Source organism: Lactuca serriola, chromosome 9, assembly GCF_051521515.1.
Source record: "Lactuca serriola cultivar US96UC23 chromosome 9, Lser_US96UC23_V15, whole genome shotgun sequence".
NCBI lineage: Eukaryota > Viridiplantae > Streptophyta > Magnoliopsida > Asterales > Asteraceae > Lactuca > Lactuca serriola.
Genome location: NC_136416.1, coordinates 33,364,047 through 33,376,119, shown reverse-complemented (window position 1 = coordinate 33,376,119; position 12,073 = coordinate 33,364,047). Strand labels below are relative to the sequence as shown.

General features: G+C 30.4%; 1 protein-coding gene across 1 annotated transcript; it reads left to right on the top strand.

The window, feature by feature from the left end:
• The first annotated feature begins 6,534 nt into the window (after window positions 1–6,534).
• LOC145077025 (protein TEEBE-like) lies at window positions 6,535–9,249 on the top strand. The gene is made up of 3 exons (XM_079022810.1): window positions 6,535–6,715; window positions 6,877–7,374; window positions 8,452–9,249. The coding sequence occupies exons 1-3, from the start codon at window positions 6,610–6,612 to the stop codon at window positions 8,967–8,969; spliced, it is 1,122 nt and encodes a 373-aa protein (XP_078878936.1). The 5' UTR covers window positions 6,535–6,609; the 3' UTR covers window positions 8,970–9,249.
• Window positions 9,250–12,073: the final 2,824 nt, after the last annotated feature.

Sequence of the window (12,073 nt, the reverse complement as noted above, 5' to 3'; positions counted from 1 at the left end):
GCTTACGAGTTTTGATTGTTTCCACTTGGATGTGAACATTAATATTCTTGTAGAGAAATGGAACTTCAAATGAACTCTACATAGCCAAATCAGCAAACATGACAACACAAAAAGAAGCCTAACTTGACATATAACTAAATTTCCAGCAAATTTCAAAATTTTAAGGTTTTGTTGAACAATTTTTTCAACTTATCAGAATTTTATTTTTTTACAGCCTTATATGAGTAATCAAGAATTTAAATCAACTGAAAGAAGTAGTCATTCATTTAAATCCAGTAAAAAAATTACAATATTGTGAAATTGCATATAATTTACATATTTGCTTATTGTCTTGGAGGTACCCGACCACTTGGATATGTACTATTGTTTGATTAATTAGTGCATAAATTACATCATAGAATATGAAATTTAATGATTGTTCAAATTCATTTACACTTGATTTAACAATAGAAAATAGACAAATTTATAATCATGAAAGTATGCTTAATTCAACAAATTTGTTATTAAAATTAATAGAAAACTAAGTTTCTTGAAGAAACATTGATGGACAACATGTTTGACCAAACATTGGTCAAGATGACGTAAAAAAGTTGATCTAAGGGTGGAAAAGGTATAAGTGAAATACAATCAAAAATATTTATTGCTTTAGATGATGAAATAAAGATTCTCTTTTAAACATAGAATCCAATATTCTATTTTGTATATGTAAATGTCATACACTTGGGTTGCGGTGACTTCGTAAGACATGTGGAAGATATGGTGGATAACCTATTGACTCATGTTCAAATCATCTCACTACTCAGCCTCTGTGGCCATAGAGTTTCGCGTGCAGTGGCTCCGTGTCATGAGGCATAACCTCATATTCGCAGCGGGGGATTAGTCGGTGCGTGAAAGCTGGCCCGGAAACCCTCGTTAGGGAAGTTCTCTTTCCAAAAAAATATAAAAATCCTAGTCTTTGCCTCTCTCTAGCATCATTGTAATGGGTTTTATTATTTAAATCTGTAAAATTATGGATATCATTAATATCTAAAAAATAAAAATATTTCAATGGTAAATGTTTACTAATAAATTTTTCAATAAATTCACAAGAAATTTTAAATTATTGTTTTAAAACGGTTAAAAGGTTTATAAAAGTTTATAATTTCATAAAAACTTGTACTTGTTAATATTTATATTGAAGTTGTAATGAATAACATTGTAACAATGTTGACAAATTCACATTCAAACGGAATAATAGAGTAAAAAATGATTAAAATTCTAAATTCATATGAGTTTAAACCCAAAAGGCAAATAGATGAATAATTCAGCATTTCATAAAACCCAAAAGGATTTTGAATGATCAAAATTCTAACCCAAAAAACGAATAATATTAAACAAAGTAATCAAAAAACAAACCCAAAAACCAAATGGTATGTAAACATAATATGAAATCAATTGTACCCAAATCACTCAACTACTCATATAAAATCACGAAAATCATATATTATTTTTCTTTATTTGTAATTAACAGTTTTGGTTTGCATTCTCCATAAGTACGATCTGCGATTTATGTTAATGATCGTTTGGTTGAGGACATTGTCTCCATATTATCAACATCGTAAACACGTTCCAAGTTGTGTTTTAATTATTCATGTCTAGACATTTTTTTAAAGGATGCCCACTTAGTTAGTGGACTTGTTACAATACTTTTATCAAGATTCGAAGCCGGTGTGACGTTATCACCAGTAAATGAAACTGCATCCTATATATAGAAAATAAATTCATATGTCAATCTAAAAGTTAATAATATTTTAAAGTATTTAAAATATTAGATTTAGTTATATTATATTTAAAACCTTTAAATTTAATGTGTCTTGACATCCGAATTTCACCGCTAAAACGTTAAACGAATCAAATTATGACGCCTATAATTGTAGTACATAGACATACGTTAGTTGATCAACTAAAATATAAAAAAATGAGTCTAATAAGTGTAGTGTTTGTAGTATGTTTCGTAAAAAAATGTTACCTGTTCGATGTTAATTTTTTTTTTCCAATTCAAAAGTGATTCTATTATCAACATTGAAGTTTAAGATTGCATAACCATCAACATTGTTCTTCAAATTATAATGAGAAATTTGAATTTTGATCGACAACTTTTTATCCAAAAGTAATTTCAAATCAGACGGATAAATCTTCATATTACCCTCCTAAAAATGGAAAAACTAACGGTTATAAAAATAGACAGACAAAAAGTAAAAATTAGTTTTATGTAAATAAAGTTAATACCGATAACCTCATTAAACTTTTGAAGCAACTCTAGTGTGTTTTTTTTTCCAGAAATTTCTTTGCGTCACGATCAAATAACGTAAGTGACACCACGCTGGTAAAGTCTTGTACTATAATGGTGATTTTGAAACTAAAACCATTGATAGAAACAAATTCAATAATATAAAATTTAAAAATTTAATCGAAGATTATAATAATATGTATAAAAGAGTTATTGAAAACCTTGGAACAACAGATACGTCTTTGTTAATGCAAGTTGAAGTGTAACAATAAAAAAAAACTTACTTATCCTGCTTTTGATCCGTTCCACTAGCTTTGTTCATTTTATATGGGATATACTGGAAGATAAATTATGAATAATATTGATTTTAATTTTGACTCTTAAATATTTTGTTGATTTAATGGGATTTTATTAGATTTTATTGGTTAATTAACTTAATTATTGATATTCTTGTTTAATGAGTTTTTTTTTAAAAAAAATAAAAAATAAAATATAAACGGGTTTGAATTTGGAAATCAAAAGCTATAAATAAGGGAGTTAAATTAGAAACAATATTAATTAGAGAAATTGATATCATGTATATAAATAAAATGATATGTTTCAATTGATAAAATAATTACTGAATTTAAAGATGCTATAATTATTATACATTCTATAATTAAATGTAATTTCATTTTAATTTTATTTAGGGAAGATGATGTTAGCAGTTTGATCTAATGGTGGAAAATATAAGATTAAAACACAATCAATGGCCCTGATTGTTTCATTGGTGAATTAAAGGTTCTTTTTTAATAATATTTAAAGATGAGTTTTTTAAAAAAGAAAAAACTGAACAGGTTTGAATACTGAAGCCAAAAACTATAAATAAGGAAGTTAAATTATGAAAAATATTAATTAGAGTAAATGATGGCATAGATCGTCAAAAGATGGAGATGCTTGCTTCAGTTTGTAGATATTTGTGTGAAGCCAAAACACATGTGTGATAATTGGAGATGCGAGTAAGAGGCAATACACAAATTCTAAGAATACATGAGAAAAAAGGAACCAACTTATGGTGCAACATTCTGTTATGAACACACAAAGCATCAATTGAAGCACAACCATTGACATGAGGACGAAGAGGATTAAGGAATTATGGTTTAAGAGAAAAAAAATAGAGGAGAAAGATGGGGCGGCTATTCATGTTTTTGACAAGATTTATGGAGAAACTGATACTTAATATATAGATAGAATGATATGCTTCAATTGATAACATAATTGTTGATTTTAAAGATTCTATAATTAAATGTAATTGTGCCCGAATTGTGGAACATATTTTAGAAAGTATGATAGATTCTATAATTAAAGATTTTATAATTAAATATAATTGTGATTGAAATCTAATTGCTAAATTTAAAGATTCTATAATTAAATGTTTGATTTCTATTTGGAAAAGATGATGTCAGCAATTTGATCTAAGGGTGGAAATCATATGATTGAAATAGAATCAATGGTCATGATTGCTTTATTGATGAATTAAGGGTTCTCTTTTAATAATATTTAGAGATATGTGTAGAATTTACATCATTTTTTCTTCTAAATGAAAACATCAGTAATATAATTTATTTATTTATTATAAAATATATTTTATTGCTATTAAATGCATTTTTCCCTTTTAGTATCTAGTATCCATTTTTATTTGTTCGTTGACCTGTTGAAATAAGTCGGTGCGATTTTAGTATCAAATAACTAAACATTGGCATTCTCAATGGGCGATTGTTAGTATGTTTCAGTTTTGTTTAAATGGAATTACGTTGATATTTTGGTTTCAAGCAAGGTTGTTAAAATCTCGATTTGATCTTACGATTTAACAATTTTAAGATCTTTACAAGTGAAAAACGATACGGATCACGCTACGACCCCGATCTCACCTCTTTAGTCATATTGTTTAGCCGAGTATCGATAATCCGTCTATTCAACTTGAAGTCAAGCGTCACAAGTTGCAAGAAGTCTTTTAGAACATCACAATTTTATTAATTTCATCTCGAGTTAGAGCAAACTCATAATAATCCTTTTGTGATCCTACATTTTACTTGTATATGATCAAAATAATCTTACTTCAAATTAAGATGATTTATTTTTAATATTTACGGTTTGTAGCAACAAAAATTATGGGTAATGCTTAAGAAGTTAAAGTTGATTACAATATCTTGCGAGCAAATTTGAATATAAGTTCATTTTGGTAGGATCTTACGATCTCAATCCTATCTTACGATTACGATCTTGTTAAACGTAAAACGATTTTAAGTAAGATCTCGATTTTGCTAACATTTTCAATATATATACTTAAATTATGAAAAGCTTTTTGAAGTTAAAAATATATAAAATACGATATTAAAACTTTTTTGGAACTGTAAATGTCTTTTGGCTTTTCAAAGCATCTCAGTTATCATTTTTTTTTTTTTTTTTTTTTTTTTTTTTTTTTTTTTTTGAAACGACAATATATTTAGATATAAATTAAAATCCAATGCATAGCTGGAAATTATACAAAATGAGACAATAATAGAAATAGTTATAAGGTCTAAGTCAAAATTGTAAGGCACTGGTCCAAGGCACCAGACCAAATGAGAAACACATCAGATTGCAAGGTTTTAGAACTAAAGACTGATATCTCTTTATTTCGGTTGTAGCTCCAAATGTCAATAGTAACTTTGTAGCTCAATCCATTTCAATGTTCACTCCACATCTATGTCGATCAGGAGTAGTATATTGATTGATTGATAAAACGATCCACCAAGAGACAATGTGGTGCCACTAAGCTTCTAAGATATTCTGGGGGTAAAATCGTCCAAAAACTTGCAGCGGTCAATTAACTCCTTTTTTTTTATTATCCACCACTTCAGATTTTTCTGAACCATCAGCTTCATCCAAATTGCAGTCAAAATGTAATGTAGAGCTCTCCAAACCAGCCATTTTTAGGACAATGGTAGATTCGTCCATAATACCCTCACCCACAGGAACTTCTGTTTTTTTTTCATTTTACCAGCCTTATTGCCTTTTAGCCAGCATAAATTTCAGCTTATGTCTGTATTCCTACATCTCGTTTTCTATATAATCGACTCTCCTCTTGAAGAGAAACAATGTCCTTTTAGCTCTCGTTTTTTCTTTATACGAACTCAGAATCTTCTAACAATTTGACGTATGTTTTCTGTACCTAGATTCGTAAGTGTCCCATTGAATTTCTTATAACCCGGGAATATGGTAGAAATATCAGTTCAGAAAATGTTTACACGATCTAAGGGGTATCCATATCTCCACTATAACCCTACCCAATTTCTAACATAAAGTATATTTGTTATTATCCTTTTATTTTTTAATTTGGTTTTACTTTGGTTTTGTGTACCTGTCATTCATTACAGATTCACAAAAGTACTTTGAACGTTTGAAATTTTGTAATTCCGATTTTTATAATCTTTGTGTTATTTTAATTTGTCAACCGTTATAACCTAGTTAATTATATATGGTGTAAACATATGGACTATTGCACATGTTCCTATGACCCTAATTTACGATCCTCTTCAAAATAACCACGATTACAAGTATTCATAAGTCATAATGTTTGTTTAATAAAGCGGGTTTTGTTTTGACCTCCTAGGCTCCTACAAAACTATTACATTACAACAACCATAATATTATAACAGTTTGAAATAATAGACTACGATTTTTATTTATTAAAATATTGATAATCATATTGAAAATGAGAAAAGTATATGTTTGAAAATTTCAAGTTTCATGTTAAAAGAAAAGATATAAGATATTAGAATAAAGTTAAAATCTCTCTAATCATAATTTGTGGTTTACTATATAAGCACATGCATGAGGTGCCCCGCTCATCATACGCCGTATTTCTTTCTGCTGTAACGTGACAATGTGACATCTTTAATGCTTACATCTAGTTTCCAAGGAACCCGTTTGTTCAAAACAACTGACTATCACTGAAGGATTTAGTATTTTTAATACACAAATTCTTATATCTGAATTTTACATACATTATTAAATTCCCAAAATTCACGAAATTAGAGAATCCAAATTTTATTTTTTACATAAAATGAAAAGTGATCTATATTTTAATTAAGTCAAAATGGTGGATCTAATCTACATTGAATGCATGCATATGCAAGTTAATGTCGATCTTATTTTCGGATTAACTTCAGTTGCTTGTATCATGCATGTGAATATATATATGTATATGTATAAGCAGTTAAGCACATAAACTTATAAATAGGGTGATAGGGAAGTAGTACTGCACCTGTACTCCATTGTACTTGCTTTCTTTCCTTATCACATAGCTAGATCCGAAAATGTCTTTCTTACCCTCTCTTTACTTTCTCTTCATCTTCTTTTACATTACTTGTACACCTTTCCTTGTTGCTGGTGCCACTGCTGCTCGAACTCCTATTCGTGATGGTATGTTAATTTCGGCGCTAGCTATATATTCTTTCTTCATTTGTATATAAAATTAATGAAATCAAGATCATATAATACATTTTACAAATTTAATCATGTTACAAGCATATTTTTAAAATGCATGCATGCATGTGCTTTGAAACTGTTATATATTTTTCCAGGAATGCTTCCAAATGGCCACTTTGAGCTAGGTCCAAAACCATCGAACCTGAAGAAAACAGTGATAATAGGGAAGTACTCGTTGCCCAAATGGGTAATCAAGGGCATAGTCGAGTTCGTCTCAGGTGGGCCACAACCAGGTGGGTTCTACTTTGCAGTTCCTCGTGGGACCCACGCAGCAAGGCTTGGGAATGAAGCTTCGATATCACAATATATTACAGTCGAGGCAGGTTCAACCTACTCCCTCACATTTTCAGCAACAAGAACTTGTGCTCAAGATGAGAAGCTCGTTATATATGCTGATGGGCACTCAGGCGAGCTTCCAATTCAAACGTTGTATAGTACAGATGGAGGTGACACTTATGCTTATGCTTTTAAGGCTCTTCGCAGCACTGTCAAGGTTACATTTCACAATCCAGGGATCCAAGAGGACCCCACTTGTGGGCCACTCTTAGACGCCATCGCAATAAAAAAAATGACTCCTATCAAGTATTCCGCAGGTATGCGTATTATCATTTTCCAGTCTTTATAATGATGCTATACATAACATATTGTTCATCTTAGTTTTCTTTCCGACCCACGTTTTTTGTTTCTGTAAAGAATTAAGAAGCCGAGAAAATATACAAATCCGTATCACTATAGAGTCTCCAACAAAAATCTATGTCAAAAATATATAAAAACTAGGGTAGCATCCCGTGGAGTTGTGGAAAATTTGTGTGCATATAATAGACAAATGACAATTTAGTAATTTACAATATATAGGTTAGTTTTAATTTACATAATATTGCACTTCTGGTTTATGCAAAATAATACTATGTAGAAAATGAATATAACTCTCATATTTTTACAACTCTACATGCATAAAAACGAGTTTGTAAAACGGAAAATTAAATATTCAAAACATGTTTTAAGATAGTAAAAAAGCTTTAAAAAAATAATTCTGTGAAAGCAAAAGTTGTAAATTAAGATGTAAAAGAAGCTGTAAAAAATAATTTTGTAAAAAAACTAAATTTAAAAAGTTGTAGATAAAAAGGTTTTAGGGGAAAAAATAAAAAATAAAAAAGTTTGAATCCAAAAGTTAAAATTAGACAAAAATAATTAAAAAAAAAAAAAAAGTTGGAAGGGATAAACTTGGGTCGGGATGTAGAGCTGGATGGCGGGTAAACAAGACCGACCCGGATTTTGTGACGCACCTAAAAAGGATGAATACAAAGGGATCAAATAACCAAATGCAATATAGTATATTTTAGTAATTTTGAGTTTTCTCTGAGTATTTAATTACTTTTAAGAGCCTCGCGTAATATTGTATTTTTAGGACAAAAAGTTATTAAACTACATCTGTACGCATTATATTTAATAATTAAAAAAAAAAAAAAAAAAAAAAAAACAGGCAAATTAATATCAAGAACATGACATGTTTCTTGCCACATTCACGTAAACAACAAATAACTTATTAAGTAGTATTATTTAAAATAGTTTTGACATTCAACTCAGACTTATACATAAAATGGTAGCTAGGTTCTTAGAAAAATTATACTGCAATTAACAATCTATATAATATATATTGTTTCATGCAGGTAATTTAGTGAAAAATGGTGATTTTGAAATTGGTCCATATGTCTTCAAGAACTTCTCAACAGGAGTCCTCCTCCTTCCCAAAATACATGACATAGTATCTCCACTCCCTGGGTGGATCATTGAATCGCTAAAACCAGTTAAATACATAGATTCAAAGCACTTCGAAGTACCCTCAGGGCTATCTGGCATTGAGTTGGTTGGAGGCCGAGAAACAGCCATTGCACAAATTATACGAACAGTTCCTAACAAATTCTACAGGTTAACATTCACTGTTGGTGATGCACATAATGGTTGCCATGGTTCTATGATGGTCGAGGCTTTTGCTGCTCGGGAAACCCTAAAACTAAAATATGAGTCTCAAGGAAAGGGTGGGTTCAAAACTGGAGTTCTTAAATTTAAAGCAATTTCGAATAGAACAAGACTCACATTTTATAGTGCTTTTTATCACACAAAGCTTAATGATTATGGCCATTTCTGTGGGCCTGTGTTGGATGATGTTCGAGTTTGGTTTTACTAGGTACGACGTCTATTTCTCCTCAAAGTAAGAACATACAAGAGCAAAACAAAACAAATAATATCAAGACACGAGAATGATCGATAATGGCATGATTCATATATACTGTATGTACTGCATGTCTCTATATATGTTTGAGTTTAGCAACTATCTGAAGATAACATGTTACCTTATATATATAAATTATATCGTTAAATATTGTATCTGTGAAAACACAAAGCATTAAATTTCGTGTATTTTCAATTCCTCAATTTCATTGCAAAATACTATTGCACTTTGTTCACTTTTCGTCAAAATGCTACAAATTTGAAACTGTAACGTTTTTTTAGCATTTTACAAGCACGATGGTTGTTTAATGAAGTGGAATATAAAGTAAATAGAAATCCAGTTCAATCATCTTCGTTCTATTTTTCTATTTACTATGACTCGTTACCTTTTGTTGCCAAGGTGATAAGTCACGCAAAAGATTGACTAATAAAACTGTCCAATATAGTTTGAAGTCGTTTACTTTATTAGGCTGACCGGAGTGAAGGTGGCTCCACGTGTGACTTATTTACGTGGAGTCTCTCTCCACGTGTGAACACCGCCCACAACTTCGATGGGTTGGTGGTGGCATGACTGCCAGAACGGAAGAAGACGCGTAAGCTAATTGGTTGGATTCTAATTGGTTGGATTACTTCTTGACCGTTGTGGCATTAAATTAAAAAAAAAAACTTTTTTTCTTTAATTTAAATTTTCTCTATAAGTTGATCCATTTTTACACAAAATTTTCAAAACAAACACACAAACTCTTTCAAATCAAACACACACATTCAACAAAAAATGAATAACGGTTCTGATGACGAGTTGGTTTTACATACACTATTGTCTGAGACATAAGACATGATTTATGAGAGAGACGAAAGCTCATACCGCGATAAGAAGCATAGAAAATGGATCAATCGGGATCGAGAGGAGGCAAATGAACTTTTGGTACATGATTATTTTGTCCCTAATAGTTTATATGACTTGTCGAAATTTGAAGAACGTTTTCGTATTAGTAGAAATTTATTCTTACGTATAACTAGAGATTTGGAACGTAATTATGAGTTTTTCTAATTACAATGGGATGCTAGAGGTAAACGTGGTTTTATTACAATACAAAAATGTACGACTGCTCTTAGATAATTGGCATATGGCATAACCGCAGACGCTTCAGATGAGTATTTGCAAATGTCTGAGAGGATGGGTCGAGAATGTACATATCTTTTATGTGAGTATGTTATAGAGCTTTACTGTGAAATATACTTGCGACATCCGACTAAAAGTGATGTCGAACAGTTGTATGTTGCGCATCAAGCTAAACATGGTTTTTCAGGGATGCTTGGTACTATTGATTGTACACATTGGGAGTGAGCAAATTGTCTCAATGCGTGGCGTGGTCAATTCACGCGAGGTGATCATGGGGTCCCGACTGTTATATTAGAGGCGGTTGTTTCACAAGACTTATGGTTTTGGCATGCATTCTTTAGTATGGCGGGGTCCAACAATGACCTGAATGTGCTTCATGCGTTTCCGTTATTTAACAATATTTTGCAGCGTAAAGCACCAGACATGTCATACGTTTTGAATGGAAATGAATATAAGTATGGGTATTACCTAGCTGATGGGATATATCCAGAGTATGCTACATTGTCAAACCATATTCATTTCCAGCCGATGAAAAAAAAATTGTTCAAGTTAGCACATGAGTCTGCACGTAAGGATATAGAACGAGCGTTTGGAGTCCTAAAACAAAAGTGACACATAATCAAACATCCAACACGAACATAGGATAGGGCAAAACTGACAGACGGTGTTGAGTGCTTGTGTTATTTTACATAACATGATAATAGAAGAAAAGGACAATGTTATTTGTTCAAATATCGGGAACAATCCATCTGTAATAACAAGTTGGCAGCCCGACAGACTTCTCTAGAGTTTTGGAAATACAAAATCGTGAAACATCACAATCTACGTCATGATTTGACCGAGCACATATGGGGAAGACAACTCCAAGGAGGCATTGACGATGAAGATGAAGAGGATGCCAACGATGACGACGATGCGAATGTAGACGGTGACAACGTAGGGGATGAGGGCGATGAGGATGGTGACAGCGACGAGTAATATTTGTCTATGGTTTTTGTGTTTTATGTTTTTATGTTTTTTAATTAAGTAGTGTAATGTTTTATTTGTTATGTTTTATTTTTATTTTAGTAATTTAGGTTTTGAATTTCTATGTTTTTAATTAATGAAATTTGTTTTTTTTTATTTTTTTATTTTTTTATTTTTGTGTTTTCAAAGAATTTATTTACGTTATAAATTATATTTTTTATTTAATACTGTATAATGTAACAAAAAATAAAAAAATAAAAATATTTGTTTATGTTATAGGTTATGTTTTTTATTTATATAATATTAAAAAAATAAAAATATTTATTTATGTTATAAATGATGTTTTTTTATTTAATATAATGTTAGAAAAAAAAAATATTGTTAGGCCATCTTCAATGGTAGTTTAATGGGGAGTTTATTCTTCTCTTCCTTCTTATCCCACTTTTCCCACCACCGCCTCTTCCATCCAATCAGATGTTACCCCGCCATGGACATCATTCATTATCTTTCTCCTGTGATTAGATCTATTCTCATTCTGAAACTCCCTTTCTTGGATATCAGTCGATAACCCTGCCCTCTTTTCTTCTTGTTTATATTATATCATATGTTTGTGGTTTAAAAAAATAAAATTTGTTTAATATTCATGCATAAAAAATGTTTGTTTATTAAAATAAAATTATTTAATTAAATTAAAAAAAAATGAAGCGTTAGGAATATTACCACTCCTGACCAAATGTTAACCTTAGGTGTTAAATGGAAAAAAAAAATGAGATGACAACCAAAAAGCTGATGTGGCAAAGTGCTAAAAGTGTTACCACTCCTTTTAGCCTTATTGGTAGAACATATCCATGATTCTTCGTATATTCAATAAAATATTTGTTTTAATAATATTATAATGAATTCGAAAGAATTATATGTCTAAAATGGATATAAATGATTAATAATATAGTTTATTAAATTATAATTAAAAA

Bases quoted from the DNA above. Each gene is read 5' to 3' on its own strand.
- LOC145077025 (XM_079022810.1), top strand. From the start codon at position 6,610: ATGTCTTTCTTACCCTCTCTTTACTTTCTCTTCATCTTCTTTTACATT. The intron at 6,716-6,876 runs GTATGTTAATTT...ATATTTTTCCAG, and splicing joins TCGAACTCCTATTCGTGATG to GAATGCTTCCAAATGGCCAC. The intron at 7,375-8,451 runs GTATGCGTATTA...TGTTTCATGCAG, and splicing joins TCCTATCAAGTATTCCGCAG to GTAATTTAGTGAAAAATGGT.